Below are 16,654 nucleotides of genomic sequence, written 5' to 3'. Positions count from 1 at the left end.
ATCTTAAGGCAGCAACCGTTGTTATCCACGGTCACTACAGGCCAGGGGCCCAGGCCCAGCTCCTCTGCTCGGTTCTGGCTTGGGGCCTCCCGTGGTCACAGCTTGAAGGCTCGACCGGGGCCGGGGGTCTGTTTCCACGATGGTGCCCTCATCTGGCCGTGCGCTGGAGGCCTCCTTCCTGGCTGGTGGCTCTCTCCCCGGGCCGCTTGAGCGTCCTGGCCGCTCGGCAGCTGGCTTTCCCCGGAGGGAGAGCTCCCGGGGAGCAGGTGGGAGGCTGCTGCCATGCCTTCTGGGACCCACTGAGTCTCCACAATGGGAATAATGAGGAGGTGCCCGGGAGCCCGGGGCCGAGCCCTGGGGCCAGCGCCTGCACCCACCTTCCCCACCGTTCTCTGAGAGCTAGCAGGGTCCAGCTTGGGGTGGGGCCTGTGGCTCTGGGGACATGCTCTGCACTGTTGGTCACTTTGTAAGATGGGCTCTCCCGAAGAATTGCCATTGAGCCTTTTGTGCAGAGGCCCTGCTGGTGTCATGACTGTGACCAGGGGGACTGGGATGCTGGGGGTGGGGGAGGGGGGGACCTTCCATGTCACCCGCTGGGACACAGGGGACCCCAAAGACACATCTGCCCACAGCTTCTTCAGTTTTTGTTTTTATTTTGTGTGGGTTTTTTTTTCTTTTTTCTTTTTTCTTTTTTTTAATAATTTTGGATGAACCAACACTAGGTGTTTTGGTTTCTAGTACTTTCTATATTCTGGAGATTAATGTTTTCCTGCCTGTGCCCAAAGGAGGTGGGAGGCTGTGTCCTGGCTGCTGGTGGGAAAAGGCGGTTTGAAGGGGCCAAGACTCTCTTCCCTGGAGACCCGAGGGCCTCTGACCACAGGGGCAAGTGCATCCCTGTAGCCCCATGAGAAAGAGCCAGAGCGAGCCGACTGGCCGTGGGGGAGGTAGAGGCCATGAGGCCTGGGTACCGTAGGAGGGACCTTCCCTCCCGGCTAGCTGGGCCCGTGGGAGACGGCAGCATCCCCTGTAACTGCTGCCGTCTGTCCCTTGGAGCAGATCTGTGTGCCCGTGGAGTCGTCCAGCCCTCTGGTGGTGAGCAACCGAAAGGAGGTGTTACGCTGCTTCACTGTGCTGGGTAAGCCGGCAGCCCACGCGGGGCCATCTGCGGACACGAACGTCTGCTCACGTGGGGGCCGGTGGACCGCTCATGTGCAGGGGGTGGTGGCAGCTTTGGGCGTGGGTTGGAGGTGAGGAGGCTTCGGGGTGTGGGCTGCAGCCCCCGGGAGGACCCCGGGGCTTGCAGGTGCCAACAGTGAGCAGGGAGCAAAGATTATTACAAATGATTATTTGGCTCTGTGCTTGCCCGGCAGCGTGCTGTTCGCCTGACCGCCTGCTGGCCTTCCTGCTGCCCAAGCTCGATGCCAACAACGAGAGGACCCGCGTGGGCACCCTGCAGGTCGTGAGGCACGTCATCAACTCAGCTGGTGAGTGGCCAGTGTGGGGCAGGGCCTGAAAGATGCAGATAGTGACCATCTCTTGGGTGAAAGGATCTTGCTCCGATTTGTGGACGTTGGCCTTTGATAGGTGGCTGTGGACGCTGGGGCTGGGCCAGGTGCTGGCCGCTCACCCCCAGGCCCGATGTCGTTGTCTGTCACGACTGCCCCTGGGGGGCGGGTGCCGGTCAGGGACATGCACTGGTGATCTGTGTCCTGGGTGCGGGGCTCTGTGAAGGGTGCGGGCCGGCTGTCTTGCAGAGTGCCTTGTCATCTGTGTGTGTCTGGCTCCTTCACAGTCACATGGAAGGGTTCAGCCTTCTGCTTCTAAGGTTGGTCTAACCAGCAACAGCCTGGACATTTTTCACACCCGAGCTCATGTTTTCCCATAAGTTTTGGTCGGTAAACACTGGCCATGGGCCACGGTAGGCCTGCAGCCTGCGTTCAGACAGCCCAAGCTGTGAGTGGATTTTTCACGTTAACAGGTCGTAAGAGCAAAGAAGGATATGACAGAGGTCACATATGTTCCTTGAAGCCTAAGATAGTTTTGTTTCTTTAATGTTTACTCATTTTTGAGAGAGGGAGGGAGGAAGGGAGAGAAGGAGAGTGTGAGTGGGGGAGGGGCAGAGGATCCGAAGCAGACTCCGAGCCGTCAGCACAGAGCCTGACGCAGGGCTCGAACTCAAGAACCGTGAGATCATGACCTGAGCCGAGGTCACTCAACAGACTGAGCCCCCCAAGCGCCCTGGCCTAAAATAGCTTCTACTTGGCCCCCTATGGAACACGTATGCTGACCCCTGTCCCGCGAGGTTCACTGTGGGTCGGTGCTGGGTCACACACAGTGCCTGTGGACCCGGGGCACATCTTATGGAACTTGGAACGATGCCCCTTGGGAAGAGGCAGGGACACGGGAGGACGGTGGCAGCCGGGGCTGCGGCCCAGAGTGTACCGTGAAGCCAGCAGTGCGCCGACTCGTGGGGGAGGGCTCCTGACCTCGGAGGACGGTGGCGGCCACACAGAAAGTGGAGTGCACCCTCCCCTGGTTCCCGCGGCCCCCACACGAGCCTGGTTTCACTGATCAGGAAGCTGAGGGTGAGGGAGGTGGAGGGACTTGCCTGCCGCTCGGGCCGTGGCCGCAGTGTTGGTGGCGGGACTGGGCGCAGGCGCAATGGCTGCTGTGCGTTCAGATGCTCGGACTTCCCCGCGACCGAGGGCGCTGCCCGTCCTTTGCCGATCGCTCCGCGGCCTTCGTGCTCTCAGACTCTCTTGCGCTCCTGGGTTTTATTTGTGGGTTCCCTCTCTGGGCATTTATGTGCGTGTGTGTGTAAAGAAATAGACTTTCTAAGTCTCAAATGACACCGTTCAAAAGCACGCTTTCTCACTCTGTACTATACCTTAGAGAGTTACTAGCGTCAGTGTGCTTTATTGTTTGTATTTTGAAGTGCAAGCCCCGTACCAAACAGCACATGTTTCTGCCGCTCAGCTTAACGAGCCTGTGAGGCCCCGGCCCGGCCCCGCAGGCCTGGAGCCCCGGCTCGACTTCTGACATGTGGTGCAGATAGGATCCTAGCACATGAATTTCTTTGTCACTGGCTTCCAGCCCTCGACACTCTGTCTGTGGGACGTGTTCGTGTGGTGTGGCCCACTCCTTCCCTTTCCGTGAAGTGTTCCAGGGGGTCAGTCTGTGCTCCACCGCCCCACTGCAGGCAGGTGACGGGCTGTGTCCCGTGGCATCTGTTGTCATGCACGATGCTACCAGTGACGTTTGTCCTGTGCACATTCAGCTGAGTGTGCACCTAGGAGTAGAGTCTCATGTTGTAAGGTACGCATATGTTCAACTTAGTGGATGAAGCCATTCTGTTTAGGGGTGCCTGAGTGGCTCAGTCAGTTAAGCGTCCGACTTCGGCTCGGGTCATGATCTCACAGTTCGAGAGTTTGAGCCTGCATTGGGCTCCTCTGTCCCCCCCTCTCTCTGCACCTCCCCACTCGTTCTCTGTCTCTCTCTCTCTCAAAAGTAAATAAACATTTAAAAAATTAAAGAAGCAAAATGCTGTAATATGACTAAAAAGTTGGGGCCGTAGTTGGATTCCCAGGCACTGTGGTCTGGGAAGCCGTGTCCTGCGTGGGTGGGCTCTGCCGTTCCGTCGGACTGGCCACACGTGAGGTTCCTGCCTCTCGCTTTCTTTCCTTGCTGCATTGTCCCTTAGCCTCGGCTACTGTCACTGAGAAATCTGGTACTCATTTTCCTCGCAAGCGATTTGGTTTGTTTTGCCTGGATGTCCAAAGGATTTTTATTTTTTTATTCTAAATCCAGAAATTTTATTGACTGTGTTGGCTGTTCTGGGGCGATATTCTGCCCACATCTGTGAAGTGCCCTTTCAGTACGTAGTTTCAGATCTTATTTTGTCTTGGGATTTTTTTAACAGGCTTTCGATACTCAGCTGTTTCCAGACTCCTCTTTAGCGCCCTGTCAGGTGTGCTGTGTTCTCTTTGCCTCTTTGCCTGCCTTCTGTACTTTTTACATCAAATGCTCTAAAGTATTTTGGCCTCTAGTTCCTGTTTTGTTTTTTTCTTCAGAATTTCACTCTCTAGGGGCGCCTGGGTGGCTCGGTTGGTTGAGCGTCCAGCTTCGGCTGGAGTCATGATCTCGTGGTTCGTGGGTTCAAGCCCCGTGTCGGGCTCTGTGCTGACAGCTCAGAGCCTGGAGCCTGCTTCGGATTCTGTGTCTCCCTCTCTCTTTCCCTCCCCCGCTTGCACTCTGTCTCTCTCTCTCTCTCAAAAGTAGCTAACATTCAAAAAAAGATTAAAAAAGAAAGAACTTCTCTTTCTAATATTGAGAACAAATTGCATTCAGTAAAATGCACAAATCTCGGGGCACCTGGGTGGCTCAGTCGGTTGAGCATCTGACTTCGGCTCAGGTCATGATCTCACGGTCTGTGAGTTTGAGCCCCATGTGGGGCTCTGTGCTGACAGCTCGGAGCCTGGAGCCTGCTTGGGATTCTGTGTCTCCCTCTCTCTCTGACCCTCCCCCACTCATGCTCTGTCTCTCTATCAAAAATAAATAAACATTAAAAAAAAATTTTTTTTTTTAAATTTTTTTTTTCAACGTTTATTTATTTTTGGGACAGAGAGAGACAGAGCATGAACGGGGGAGGGGCAGAGAGAGAGGGAGACACAGAATCGGAAACAGGCTCCAGGCTCTAAGCCATCAGCCCAGAGCCTGACGCGGGGCTCGAACTCCCGGACCGTGAGATCGTGACCTGGCTGAAGTCGGACGCTTAACCGACTGCGCCACCCAGGCGCCCCCATTTAAAAAAATTTTTAAAAATGCACAAATCTCAAGTGTACAACTTGGTGACATTTTACATGTTGTTCAAGCACGTGACCGTTACTCAAACTGTGGAATGTTTCTGGAACCCAGAGTCTCCTCGTGGTTGTTTTCAGACAGCAGCACCTCTACCCTAAATTGATTCTGCCTGTACTGGGATTTCATGTAAATGAGTTCACTACAGCAAGTGACCTTTGTGTCCGTCTACTCTCACCAAGCATGATATTTTTGAGATATATTCCATCATGTCTTGTGAGTAAAACATGTTTTTTTGTTAGTGGGTGTGGATCGTTCCCAGTTTGGGGAGATTATGAAGAAGGCTGGTGTGAACATTCTGGGACGGACCAGTGTGTGGGCGTGTGCGCTCATACCTCCAGGTGTGGAATTTCGGGGCCATGGGACAAGTGCATGTTTAATATTCCCGGAAAGGCCATATGGTTTTACCCGATAGTCGCGCTCAGCCCTGCGCAGTACACGGGGCGGGGGGGGGGGGGGGGGGGGGGCGGGGCAGGCTGCAGCAACCCTCGCTTCCCGGCCTGCTCCGGCCATGGCCCGGAGTCTTCATTTTCACCGTCTTGGTGTCTGTGTGGTAGCGGTGCCTCTCCACAGCTCGAACTGGAATTTTCTAAGAGTAGAGTGGGTAAGCATCTTTTCGTGTGCCTGTTGGCCTTCAGATATCTTTTTGGTCCAAGTCTTCTGCCCATTTTAAAACTGGGTTTTTTTTTCTTATGGTCATGTCTATGAGCCGTTTGTCAGATCCGTGTAGATGGGGTGCGCCTCCTCCTGGGGTCGGCACCTTTGTGTCTAAGAAGACTCTGCCCTTCCAGAGGACGTGAAGATTCTCTCTTTTCTTCTAGGAGCTTTATTGTTTGAACTCGCACATTCGGTTCTTTGATTCATTTCTAATTAATTTTGGGGATGGTGTGAGCTCCAGGGAGCGAAGACTTATCTTCACATGGGCACCCCGTGGCCCCAGCACTGCTTGTTGTGAAGACTCCTTTCCCCGTCGTTCTAGTGCTTTCTGGACGCACTGGTCTTCTGGGGCTGCCTTAGTGAAGTACCGCCACCTGGGTGCCTGAGCCACGGTGTATTGTCTCACGGTGTCACTGTCACCGCGAGTCCCGGTGTCAGAGGTCCGAGTGCCAGCAGGGTGAGGGAGGACCTGTCCCAGGCCCCCGCCCAGCTTCCGGAGCTCCTGGGGGCCCTTGGCATCGCCTGGCTTGTGGCGGCGCCGCCCTGACCTCCGTTTGCATCTTCATCCCTGCGGGCACCTCCCTGTGTGCCTGTGTCCCAGATTCCCCTTTCGTGAGGGCACAGTGGTATTGGAGCAAAGGCCCACCCTACTCCAGTGTGGCCTCATCCTGACCTAACGAATCGTACCTCCAGGGACCCTATTCCAAGCAAAATCACATTCCGAGGTACTAAGAGTAGGGACTCGACATTACGGGTTAGCAGGTGTCTTTCAGGGACTCTTCTGTCCCACGGACCTCCCCACACCAACAGCACACGCCCTGAATCATTGTGCCTTCGTAGGAGGTCTTCTGGTCTGGGAGTGCACTGCCTACAACTCTGTTCAAGACTGCTCGTCTCCATTAAAAAAAATCTTTTCGGTATAAGATGGATCACAGGCAGAAACCACACGGAATATAAACATATGACTTAACAGCTCGTTTTTTGTTTTTTGTTTTTTTAATTTTTAATTTTTAATTAATTTATTTATTTTTAACTTTTATTTATTTTTGAGACAGAGAGAGACAGAGCATGAATGGGGGAGGGGCAGAGAGAGAGGGAGACACAGAATCGGAAGCAGGCATCCAGGCCCTGAGCCGTCAGCCCAGAGCCTGACGCGGGGCTCAAACTCACAGACCGCGAGATCGTGACCTGGGCTGAAGTCGGCTGCTTAACCGACTGAGCCACCCAGGCGCCCCAATAGCTCGTTTTAACCCAACACCTTTGGGGCACCTGGTGGCTCAGTCGGTTGAGTGTCCTACACCTGATTTAGGCTCAGCTCATGATCTCACGGTTTGTGGGTTTGAGCCCCACATCGGGCTCTCTGCTTGGGATTCTCTCTCTCTCTCTCTCTCTCTCTCTGTCACTCCCCCACTCATTCTCTCTCAAAATAAATAAACTTAAAAAAAATACAAACACTTCTGTATTTATAATCAGGGCTCTTGAACTGAACTCGTCACTGCGGAAGCCCTTCCCTACACCCTCCTGTTCCAGTAAGAACCTCTTCACCCACCTGATAAGTAAGTTCTCCTGATTATATAGTAACCACTTCCTTGTAGTTTTGATGATCTATCACTGACATGTACACCCGAGGTTTAGTCATTAAAAAAGTTGATATGTACATTTATGTCTCTTTTTGGACTGTGGCCATTTTGTTTATAATTGTTATAAAACACCCCAAATTTACCACCCCAACCATCTTCAAGTGTATACTTCAGCAGCGTTAATCCCGTTCCCACTGGGCAGCTCATCTCCTAAACTCTCTTCATCCTGCAAAATGGAAACGGTCCCCATTAAACAACAAGCCCCCCCCCCGCCATTCAAACCTTTTTGAAAAGTGTTTATTTATTTTTGAGAGAGAGAGAGTGCAGGGTAGAGGCAGAGAGAGAGGGAGACAGAGAATCCTAAGCCAGTTCTGTGCTGAGAGCAGCGAGCCTGATGGTGGGGCTTGAACCCTGGAACTGGGAGATCATGACCTGAACCGAAGTCAGACGCTCAACCCACAGAGCCACCCAGGCGCCCCTTTTAAAAAAATCTTACACATTCATGGATTTTAACACATTTAGTGGGTTTCGGTTCAGTGCGATACCATCCATCCATACCAGTGATGCTCACATTGTGTCACCTTTGGATCACGTCAGCCTCTTCCGAGTTGAGTCCTTGGGCATGACCTCAGGGTCTTGGGCGGCTGGTGTTCCAGGCTCATCTTAGATGTTTCTTGCCCCAGACCTGGAATCAGCCATTCCTCCAAAAAGCCCTATGTCCTCAGTGAGAAACTGCCCTCAAAGACAGGAGTCGGGTGCTTGTTACTTCTGGGTGGTCACCGTTCCCAGGCCTTTTCAGGAGATGGGACCAAATAGCTCGACCAGTAGAGACAGAAGGTAGAAAAGCCCGGAGTTCGTACTGATGTTTCCGGTTCCGCAGCCAGACGAGCGAGTCTTTCCATTTACTCTTTTCTCTTACATCTGCATCTCCTTCCTCCCATGAATCTGGTTCTCAAGCTGCGCAGAATTAGAACATCCCAGACGCCCTCGTCTTCCCTCGTGTTACACACGTAACTAACCCTAGAGGCCGATGCTGTCACCACTGATGTGGGTGAGCACACGGCGGGTATTTTGCATGTACTTTCCTCGCCCTCCCTGTGCCACGGCTTTGTGCCGCAGCCGCGTCTGCGCTGTCCCGGCAGGCGGCCAGCCCATGCTGTCCTCTCCCCTGTTCGGCCCTTGTTTGTCATTGTCCTCCTGGCAGCTGCAGAGAGGATGCTTCTCCTTGCCCGAGGCCTATTCTCTGGCGGAGTCCACAGGGAAGGCTCGTGTTGGTAAAGTCTTATTTGTGCTTTTTGTACGTGACACTTAGTTTTGATGATTATAAAATCCTTTGTTCACATTTCCTTGTCATTACTCTGTTTTCTTCTGACGTAGAGTTGCCAGGTTTACAAAAACAAGATGCACCAAATGTTACATGGGACAGTCTTGCACTAGGAGATGATTTGTTGTTTACCTGAGATTCAGAATCACCTGGGCACCGTATTCATCTCACAGTCTATTCTGGCGCAAACACTTCTTGTTCAAGGCCAACGTTAACCTCATTTTCTTTCCTCTTGTGTGACGTGTGTGGGGTTTTTTTATTGTTTTGTTTCGTTTTCAGACATCCAGAGGGTTTCTTCTTTATTTCTAAAGTGCAGTAATTTTACTCGAATGCCCTGATGTTGGTCACTCAGGGTCAAGCACCGTGGAGAGAGCAGGGCACCTCCTCTTGACCACGGCCTCCCCTCCGCTGCTGCCCCAGCAGCCCCTGCTCGGACTGTAGTGAGCTCTCTGCTCAGCCACCCCGGGCGTCCTGGACCGGCGGCTCCCTCCCCTGCACCCTGCCGGGCTCTTAGCTCACATGTGCCTCCTTCAGAAGGGCCCCCGGACCCTGACTGCCTGTCCAGACTGGGTACCCCGTTGACGCTCTGCTTCTCTGCCTCTCATCAGTACCTTGCGTGACATTAATACAGCTTGTGATGGTCTCGTTCATTATCTGTTTGTGTCTCTTGTCCCCCGTTAGGACACACACTATTCGGGGGCAGGGCCACGTCTGCCTTGCTCTGTGCTGCTCTCTCAGCATGTTGCAAGGGCCTGGCTCACGGCTGGCCTCCACGTAAACTCGAGCCGCGCGTCGAAGCTGTGGGTGACAGCACTGTGTCAAGGGTCATCATCTGCGTGGCAGGAAGATGGGGGGGACATTGTGTTTGCTCGCACTTTGATACTCATCTGTTGTTCTGAGCCTCAGGGACGTGGCACTGGATTGATGTCAGTCCTTGGCTGTGTCCCCACGCCCTTGAGCCCTGGTCTGTTGCCCGCCCCCCCACCCCAATCCCTTTTCCTGCCACAATCTGTGCGATTTTCTATTGAGTGGTTTGCACTTTTTGCTCTTTTGTAACCTTTTCCTGAGAATGTAAAACGTGAACGAAAGCTCCCAGAGCACATGCATGGTCAGGGACATCTGGCCCCTCTGCGAGCCCCGAGCCCCGTAGTGGCACCCCACCCCTGCTGTGCGCTCCCGCGGTGCGAGGATATGTCACGCCCATCGGGAGCATCACGTGGGGGAACCAAGAAGCTTCGTCTCGCACCCTCACCCAGTAGGATGTTTTTGGTGTCCCCTGGCTGCCGTCGGTGCTGTGACCTAGCTCGTCGTAGCCTGGACCGAGCCAGGCTTGCCATCCCGCACGGACGTCCTGGCTCCAGTGGACTTGTGCAGACCCTCAGCGTTTGCGACGGCACCCGGCCGGCTCCGGGTCTCACACGGGGGTCTGCGGTGCCTGGCCCTATCTGTCTTTGCCCCCTGGGCTGCTGTTCCCCACCTCCCTGGCCAGCAGGTGGTGGGTCCGGTGGCATCACACGTCGGCGGTGGGGGCTTCGTCAGCTCTCTTGCCCACTTTTCTGTTGCTCTGCCTGTGTTTTCGTCATCGATCGCCTGGGCTTCTCTTGTGCATTGAGGGCACGAGGCCTCTGGTTGCGTGTTGTGTTTCTCTTCTCCGTCCTGGTGGCCACTTCGCAGGCCGCCTCCTGCCCTCCCGAGCGTCTGCGTAACCTTCCTCCGCCCTCCTGTGGCTCCGGCTCTGCTGTCCCGCTGGGCGTGCACGAGGGTCCTTTGCAGCCTCTTATCAAAGGGGCGGCTTGTCTCGCAGTTGGGTCTGGAGTCGTGTTTTCCCAGCATGTGTGGTGCACGTCTCCTGCTGTTACTGCGTCGCAGGAGCCCACTCTCGCCGTCTCACAGCCGGCTGGTGCCATGCTTGGTGCTGGACGTGGGCGTGTGCGACAGGCGCCCGGGCCAGAAGCGGCCCGGGAGCCCCAGGTTCGTGGTGCAAGAGGGGTCGGAGTGGAGTGACCTCTCTCCCGGGGTCATCATGTGGAAGAAGAGTGCCGTCCCTGGGTCGCCCGGCTGGCTCAGTTAACAGCACGTGCAGCTTTTGATCTTGGAGTTTTGTGGGTTCAGGGCCCACATTGGGTGTGAAGATCATTTAAAAATAAAACCTTTAGGGGCGCCTGGGTGGCTCAGTCAGTTGAGCGTCCGACTTTGGCTCAGGTCACGATCTCACGGTTCAGGAGTTCAAGCCCCGCGTCGGGCTGTGTGCTGACAGCTCGGAGCCTGGGGCCTGCTTCCGATTCTGTGTCTCCCTCTCTCTCTGCCCCTCCCCTGTACACGCTGTCTCTCTCTTTCTCTCTCAAAAATAAACATTAATAAATAAATAAACAAACATACATTTAAAAAATGTATATCAGGAAACAGAGGGTTATGTTGCTGCTTCTCAAGGTGGGGTCCTCAGACCAGCAGTGTGAGCAAAACTGGAAATGTGTGCACCTGCAGGTTTTACCAGGCCTGCTGGGACTGGGGTGCTGTTGGAGGCCCCGCCCTTGAACCTGGCTTGACCTGACTCAGTACACTCTTTCGCCTGCTGCCCTAAATTACCAATCTTCTAGCTTTTTATTGGGCAAAATAGTGTTATTTGGGAAGAAGGTCATTTGTCCCCCAGAAAGTGGGCGGGCTGTGCTTAGGCGCCGTCCCTTCCCCGTGCTGAGGGCCATGCTGAGCCGGACCCTGGTGATGAGGTCTTGGGCCTTGTGGGGATGGGCGGGCCAGCCAGCCTCATCGTGCTGGGGAGACCGAGCCCTCTGCTGGTTTCTTGCAGCTTCTCAGATGGAAGTGAAGAAGCCCTTTATTCTATCCTCCATGAGGCTTCCTCTTCTGGACACCAACAGCAAGGTAGACGGGGCGCCGCCTGAGCTCCACCGCGAGAAGCTGCAGGAAGTGTGGCCGGGCTGGGCTGGGAGGTGTCACTGACCAGGCAGCAGACCTTCAGCCACACCCAGACATCAGAGGGAGGGCACACCACTGAGCGGTCAGTCCTTGACTCGCCACATCCTACTCCTTATACAGTTAACCAGACACGGAGTGGGGCAGTGGTCCCCGGACCCCCTCGGGTTGGGTCGTCCTCCAGGAGGACTCCCAGCACCCCCGGGGGGCGTCACGCTCGCAGTCAGGTTTATCACGGGGAAAGGACACACACCACCATCAGCCAGGGGTTGGGGCGCACCGGGCAGGGCCCAGGAGGGTGCGAACCGCCCTCTCCCTGCGGGGTCGTGGGCAGCGTTGGCTCCCCTGGCAGCGACGTGATGGCACGCACCAGCGTCGCCAACCGGGGAAGCCCCCAGCCCCGGCGTGCGAGGGCTTTATCTGGCTTCCGTCGCGTAGTCCCGGTTCACTGCCCGCGTGGCTGACCTCAGTCTCCGGCCCCTCGGGAGGCCGAGCCGATCCCGTGTGGCCCAGAGCCCCGGGGAAACAAGGACGCTGGACTCTGGATGTCTCCGGGCTTGGCGGTGACCTCCCAGCAGCCGAGGGCAGGGGCGACCATTCCTGCACACCAGGTTAACCAGGCTCCATCGTCAGGCCTGCTCTTTGGGACCTTCCATGAGGATTTTAGAAACTACCCAAATGGAGCCCAAACTGCTGAGGCCACACGCGTCCCAGACTCCCATGCACAGTCCCTGGAATCCCTTCCTGCTCGCTGATGCTGCTCCGGGACACCCCTGAGAGGGCCACACCGTGTACCACCAACAGTGCCCGTGGCCAGATGCACTCATCCCGAGCGCTCATTATGCGACTGGATGGTTTGCTCGCCCACCTCTGCCCCTTACCACAGTCACTCGGGGCACACGTATAACGGGGGATGACACACAGCTGTGAGTGGCCAAGGAGGCCCAGGGCAGTGACATTTGACCTGACGTGCAAAGGAGAGGTGTCGTGAGGCCCTGAGGACCCCAGGGAGGGGGCATTAGAGCAGGGTCTGTGCCCCAGGGCTCCGGAAGAAGCAGGAGGGCCGGGGAGAGTGCCGGCTCTGGGGAAGAGGGTTTTCAGCCACAGTGACCTGGCTGTGCCTTTGAGCCACCAGGCAGGGCCACTGAGGGGGGGGCTGGGCAGCGGGCTCAATCCCAGGAACGTTTGGGAAACAGCTGCAGATTCGGGGTCCTCCCCCCGAAGCACCAGAGAGGTGCCCGCCCTGAGGGACAGCAGTCCTGCGCCGGGGCGGGGGCGGGGGGCAGAGGGGAGGCATGTCTAGAGCCAGAGTAGCAGCATGTCCAGTGCCCAGGAAAAGGGGGAGGTGTGGGGGGCGGGAGGCCCTCCCCTGAGGACGTGAGCGTGTGCACAGGCTGGCCGGAGAGCCTCTTGTGCAGCTGCGGGGCAGGGAGGACGAGGCACCGAGGTGGATCCGGTGTGGGCGTGGGTGCTGGTACAGGTGCACGTTTAGCTGTGGCACAGGTGTGGCTGCAGGGGCGGGCACAGGCAGAGGAGAGGGAGAGCTTCCCCCCTCCCGGCTGGACTGCTGTGGTGCTCGCCAGGGCTCCCTTCGGGGCCCCTCCCTGACCCCCCTCGGGTCCGGGCAGGTGAAGCGGGCAGTGGTGCAGGTGATCAGTGCCATGGCACACCACGGCTACCTGGAACAACCTGGAGGAGAGGCCATGGTCGCGTACATCGTGCAGCAGTGCGCGCTGCCCCCCGAGGCCGAGGTAAGGGCAGGCCCCTCACCCACCCTCCCTGGGGCTCCCGAGCTGGCAGCCTCCCGGGAGCAGGCCTGGCCAGAGGGCAGGCGGGTGGGTACGTGCGCGGGGCCTCGGTCCGCATGCCGAGCACCTGTCTCCCGTGTCTGAGGTGGGGCCTCCAAGCCGCAGCGCCCCGCTTCCTTAGCTCCTAGCACTCAGAAAAGAGGCAGAACAGACGCTTGGTCCTCCCTGGGGCTTTTGTGTTAAAAGCGTTACCGAGCAAATCCAAGTTTCTTCTCGAGGGAGAGCAAGGTTGACGGCAGGAACACGCAGGCATGACGGGGTGGTCTCAGTGTCACGGCCTTGAGCCCGCCCTGGCCTGGGCTCTCGTGCCCACAGAGCCACCTGCCTGCCCAGGTCAGCTCAGAGGGGACACGTATGTCCCCACATGGGCCTCTGTGGTTAGGTTGAAGTGCCGGGGTGTAACCAGCGCTGGTGGATGCTGCCGGCCCTCGGGAAGGGGGTCCCGCTGGGTGCTGCTCCCGCAGGCCTGTGGGGGGCCAGGTCCACTGCTGCTTTGGCTGATTCTGGCCTCTGCATTTTTACCACCGCTTTGGGGCTGTGGGGCCTAAGCTGGAGAGAATCAAGTCCTCTGATGTAGCCTATTAGTTCCCAGTGTTTTGGGGATTTGAAGGTTTCTTTAGGATATTAAAATCTGTCCAGGTGAGTAGCTTTCTGCGGCCACTGCAGACTTGTACTTTTATTGTACTGTCTCTTGTGAATCTAGCCAGGTTTATTCCTGCTTTTGAGACTCTGTTGGGAGGGCCACCTGGTGGGTTCTGTCGGGAGGAGCGAGCCGCCCTTGATCTGGGGGTTGTGAGTCCAAGCCCCACACTGGGCACGGAGGTTACTTAAAAAAGCAAAATCATTAAAAAAAAAAAAAAAAAAAAAGATTGTTGAGAGATTGTCCTTTTGATCTAGCAGGTGATCAGACCTCCAAAGTGGTTCATGTTTGTTCAGTATGAAGTTCTATCTACATTTGTAGAACATGCTTTAAAAATTGTCATTCGAGGCCTAAGCACCCCTATTTTTTTGCTTTTGGCCTTTGATGTCTGCGTGAGGACTGTAGGTCTGCTACAGTCATCGAAGTTCTGCTGTCTCTTGGTTGTTCGGTGTTTGCTTCTTGGTATTTGAAAGCACAGACGGAAGGCTCAGACAAAACATTTAGAGAACAGGAGTCATTTTCCTGCCTGGAACCTGCCCAGGGAGCTGGGCTCTGGGGCGCCATCTCACCAGAGAGGACAGCAGGCGTCTCTGGCTGAACCGTCAGCCACGTCAGGCTGTGCAAGTTGTAGCCTATTCTTGGTAGAAAATGGGAGTCTTCTAAGGTGGTTGTCATTTCCACAAAGGCCCTCCCGTTTCTACGCATGTCAGTGTTGCCGAAGTCTGTGGCCGGCAGGGAACGTGCAAGGTTTCCTCTATTCTGGGGACGAGAGCTCAGCCAGGTGAGCCCGCGTCCTTGGGCAGTTTCAGCGCAGTGTGTGTTACCTGCCCCCGGCAGGTGCCGGACAGGGTCTGCCCTGTTCGCACACGGGCCGTGTCCTCACGGCCCAGAGCCCACAGCCGCGTAGAGCAGTGGTGGCCCCATGCGTGCACCTGCCTTTGCCCCCCCCCCCCCCACGCCAGCCTCAGAAGCCGGGTCCCGACAGCGAGGACCCCGCCACGGACAGTGTGCGGGACGTCAGCATCAGCACCCTCTACCTGGTCAGCACCACCGTGGACAGGATGAGCCACGTGAGTGTGCAGACCCCCCTCTGTGAGTGACCGCTCCCCCCTCCTGACCTTCTGGCCCTGCGACCGCTGAACCCTGCAGTGGGCAGCTGCAGGGGCAGGGGCGCTCGCCGGCCCCCCCCCCCACGACCTTGCCGAGCCCCTGCGGCGCCTGGTGGGAGCTCCTGCAGCCGCGCCGCCGACAGACCCTGGCTCTGCCCCCAGGTCCTCTGGCCGCACCTGCTCGAGTTTCTCACCCCTGTGCGATTCACCGGGGCGCTGACCCCGCTCTGCAGGAGCCTTGTGCACCTGGCCCAGAAGAGGGAGGAGGTGGGGGCCGATGCCTTCCTCATCCAGTACGACAGCAACGGTGCGCCCCTGCTCTCCCCGTGCCACCCCTGATGCCTGACCCCACCCTCGCAGCCGCCCCCAAGTCCGCCCCGCCCCAGGTGCCGTCAGGGGCTGGGGCTCTGTGGGCAGGCAGCCCCCTGAGCGTTTCTCCCCCGTCCTTTCCAGTGACCCTCCCTTCACCCTACGCCATCACCACGAGACTCCTGGTAAGCGTGCGCTTCGGCGCTCCGTGCCGGTGGCGCCGTGTCCCCTGACCACGGCACACCGAGGGGGTCTGGGAAGGCCTGGGCGCTCCCCTCGGTCCCCCTGTCCCCTGACTCCTGCTGTCTCGCAGGTGCTCCCCATGGGGTTGGGGGGACCTGCGTCTCAGAGCCGTCTCTGCCTCCACCTCCCCGGGAGGGCGGCTCTGCGGGGCATGGTGGCCCCTGGGGTCTAGAGCTCCCACCTTTACTTCCCTCAGACCGTGTCTTCCAACCCCTACCTGGGGGATGGCCGCGGGGCCGCCTCGCTGCGTCTCTTGAGCGTCCTGCATCGTAACATCCACCCTCTGCTGGGTCAGCGGTGGGCCACCACCGTCCCCCTGCTGCTGGAACACCTGGATGGTGAGGCTCCGGGCGCCGGGTGGTGTTCCTCTGCCGGTTTGCATCCGGGTTGGAGAGACCACGTTTTCTGAGGTGGAAGAAACGGCCCCCACGGAGGTTCAGAACACAAGGCGGGAAAGGCGTTCCCTGCAGGGTGTCCCCTGGGAGCATCTGGGGTGTGGGAGCGCCTTGGTCCTCCTGAACACAGGGCGAGGCCAGCCCGGAAGGCTCTGGGTGAACTCTGCTTCTATCGATGGGCGTGGGCCGGGCTGACAACACGACTGGTCGTTTCAGAACATACTGAAGAGACCCTGTCCCAGAAGGAGTGGGAGGAAAGGCTGCTGGCGGTGAGGATGACGGCGGGGGCGGGGTGGAGGGGGGCAAGGCCGTGGCCTGTCTTGGGGGTGGAGGCCTCTCCAGCCTGGGTCAGGACAGCTCAGGGAGCTCAGTAGGCGCTAGTGGGGGGGGGGGGCTGGGGGGAACCACCTGCTGCTGCCCTCACAGGTCGCTCACCCTGCTGTGACAGAGCCAGATTTCGGGGGCTTTGAGCTTCTGTGGCCCGGGAATCCTCTCTCCTGTCCCCTGCCAGGCCACCCAGGGTTTGCTCTGCCTGGGCTTGAAGGTCATCAACAGACCATTCAGAGCCACAGCACAGGACCACCCTGAGGTCACTGCGCGTGACGTCACGGGGCCTCAGTGCCCTCCCCGGCCCCGTGAAGGGCTGCATTCCTGGCCCCTCACTGCTTTGGCCCCTGCCCACAGTTTCTTCGGGACACTCTGGCTGTCGTGTCTGACAACACGTGGATTTGCCAGCTGAGCTTAGAGATGTGCAGACAGCTGCCCTGCTACAACGGGACGCCCCAGGAGAAGGTGCACGGA

The 16,654-nt window shown here is 57.3% G+C and overlaps 1 protein-coding gene across 13 annotated transcripts in view; it reads left to right on the top strand.

Moving 5' to 3' along the window:
* Positions 1-16,654, top strand: part of MROH1 (maestro heat like repeat family member 1) — a 63,280-nt gene that overhangs the window by 24,038 nt on the left and 22,588 nt on the right. For all 13 annotated transcript variants that reach the window (XM_045455463.1, XM_045455468.1, XM_045455475.1 and 10 more), the window contains 10 exons: positions 1,057-1,135; positions 1,371-1,484; positions 11,225-11,298; positions 12,978-13,100; positions 14,760-14,867; positions 15,069-15,213; positions 15,360-15,400; positions 15,655-15,796; positions 16,070-16,122; positions 16,538-16,645. In XM_045455463.1, the coding sequence (XP_045311419.1) occupies positions 1,057-1,135; positions 1,371-1,484; positions 11,225-11,298; positions 12,978-13,100; positions 14,760-14,867; positions 15,069-15,213; positions 15,360-15,400; positions 15,655-15,796; positions 16,070-16,122; positions 16,538-16,645 (987 nt within the window). The remainder of the gene's footprint in view (positions 1-1,056; positions 1,136-1,370; positions 1,485-11,224; positions 11,299-12,977; positions 13,101-14,759; positions 14,868-15,068; positions 15,214-15,359; positions 15,401-15,654; positions 15,797-16,069; positions 16,123-16,537; positions 16,646-16,654) is intronic.

This window comes from Leopardus geoffroyi, chromosome C3 (genome assembly GCF_018350155.1).
Source record: "Leopardus geoffroyi isolate Oge1 chromosome C3, O.geoffroyi_Oge1_pat1.0, whole genome shotgun sequence".
NCBI classification, from domain to species: Eukaryota; Metazoa; Chordata; class Mammalia; order Carnivora; family Felidae; genus Leopardus; species Leopardus geoffroyi.
The sequence above is the reverse complement of the archived record's forward strand: the minus strand, read 5'-3'. Positions and strand labels throughout refer to the sequence as shown.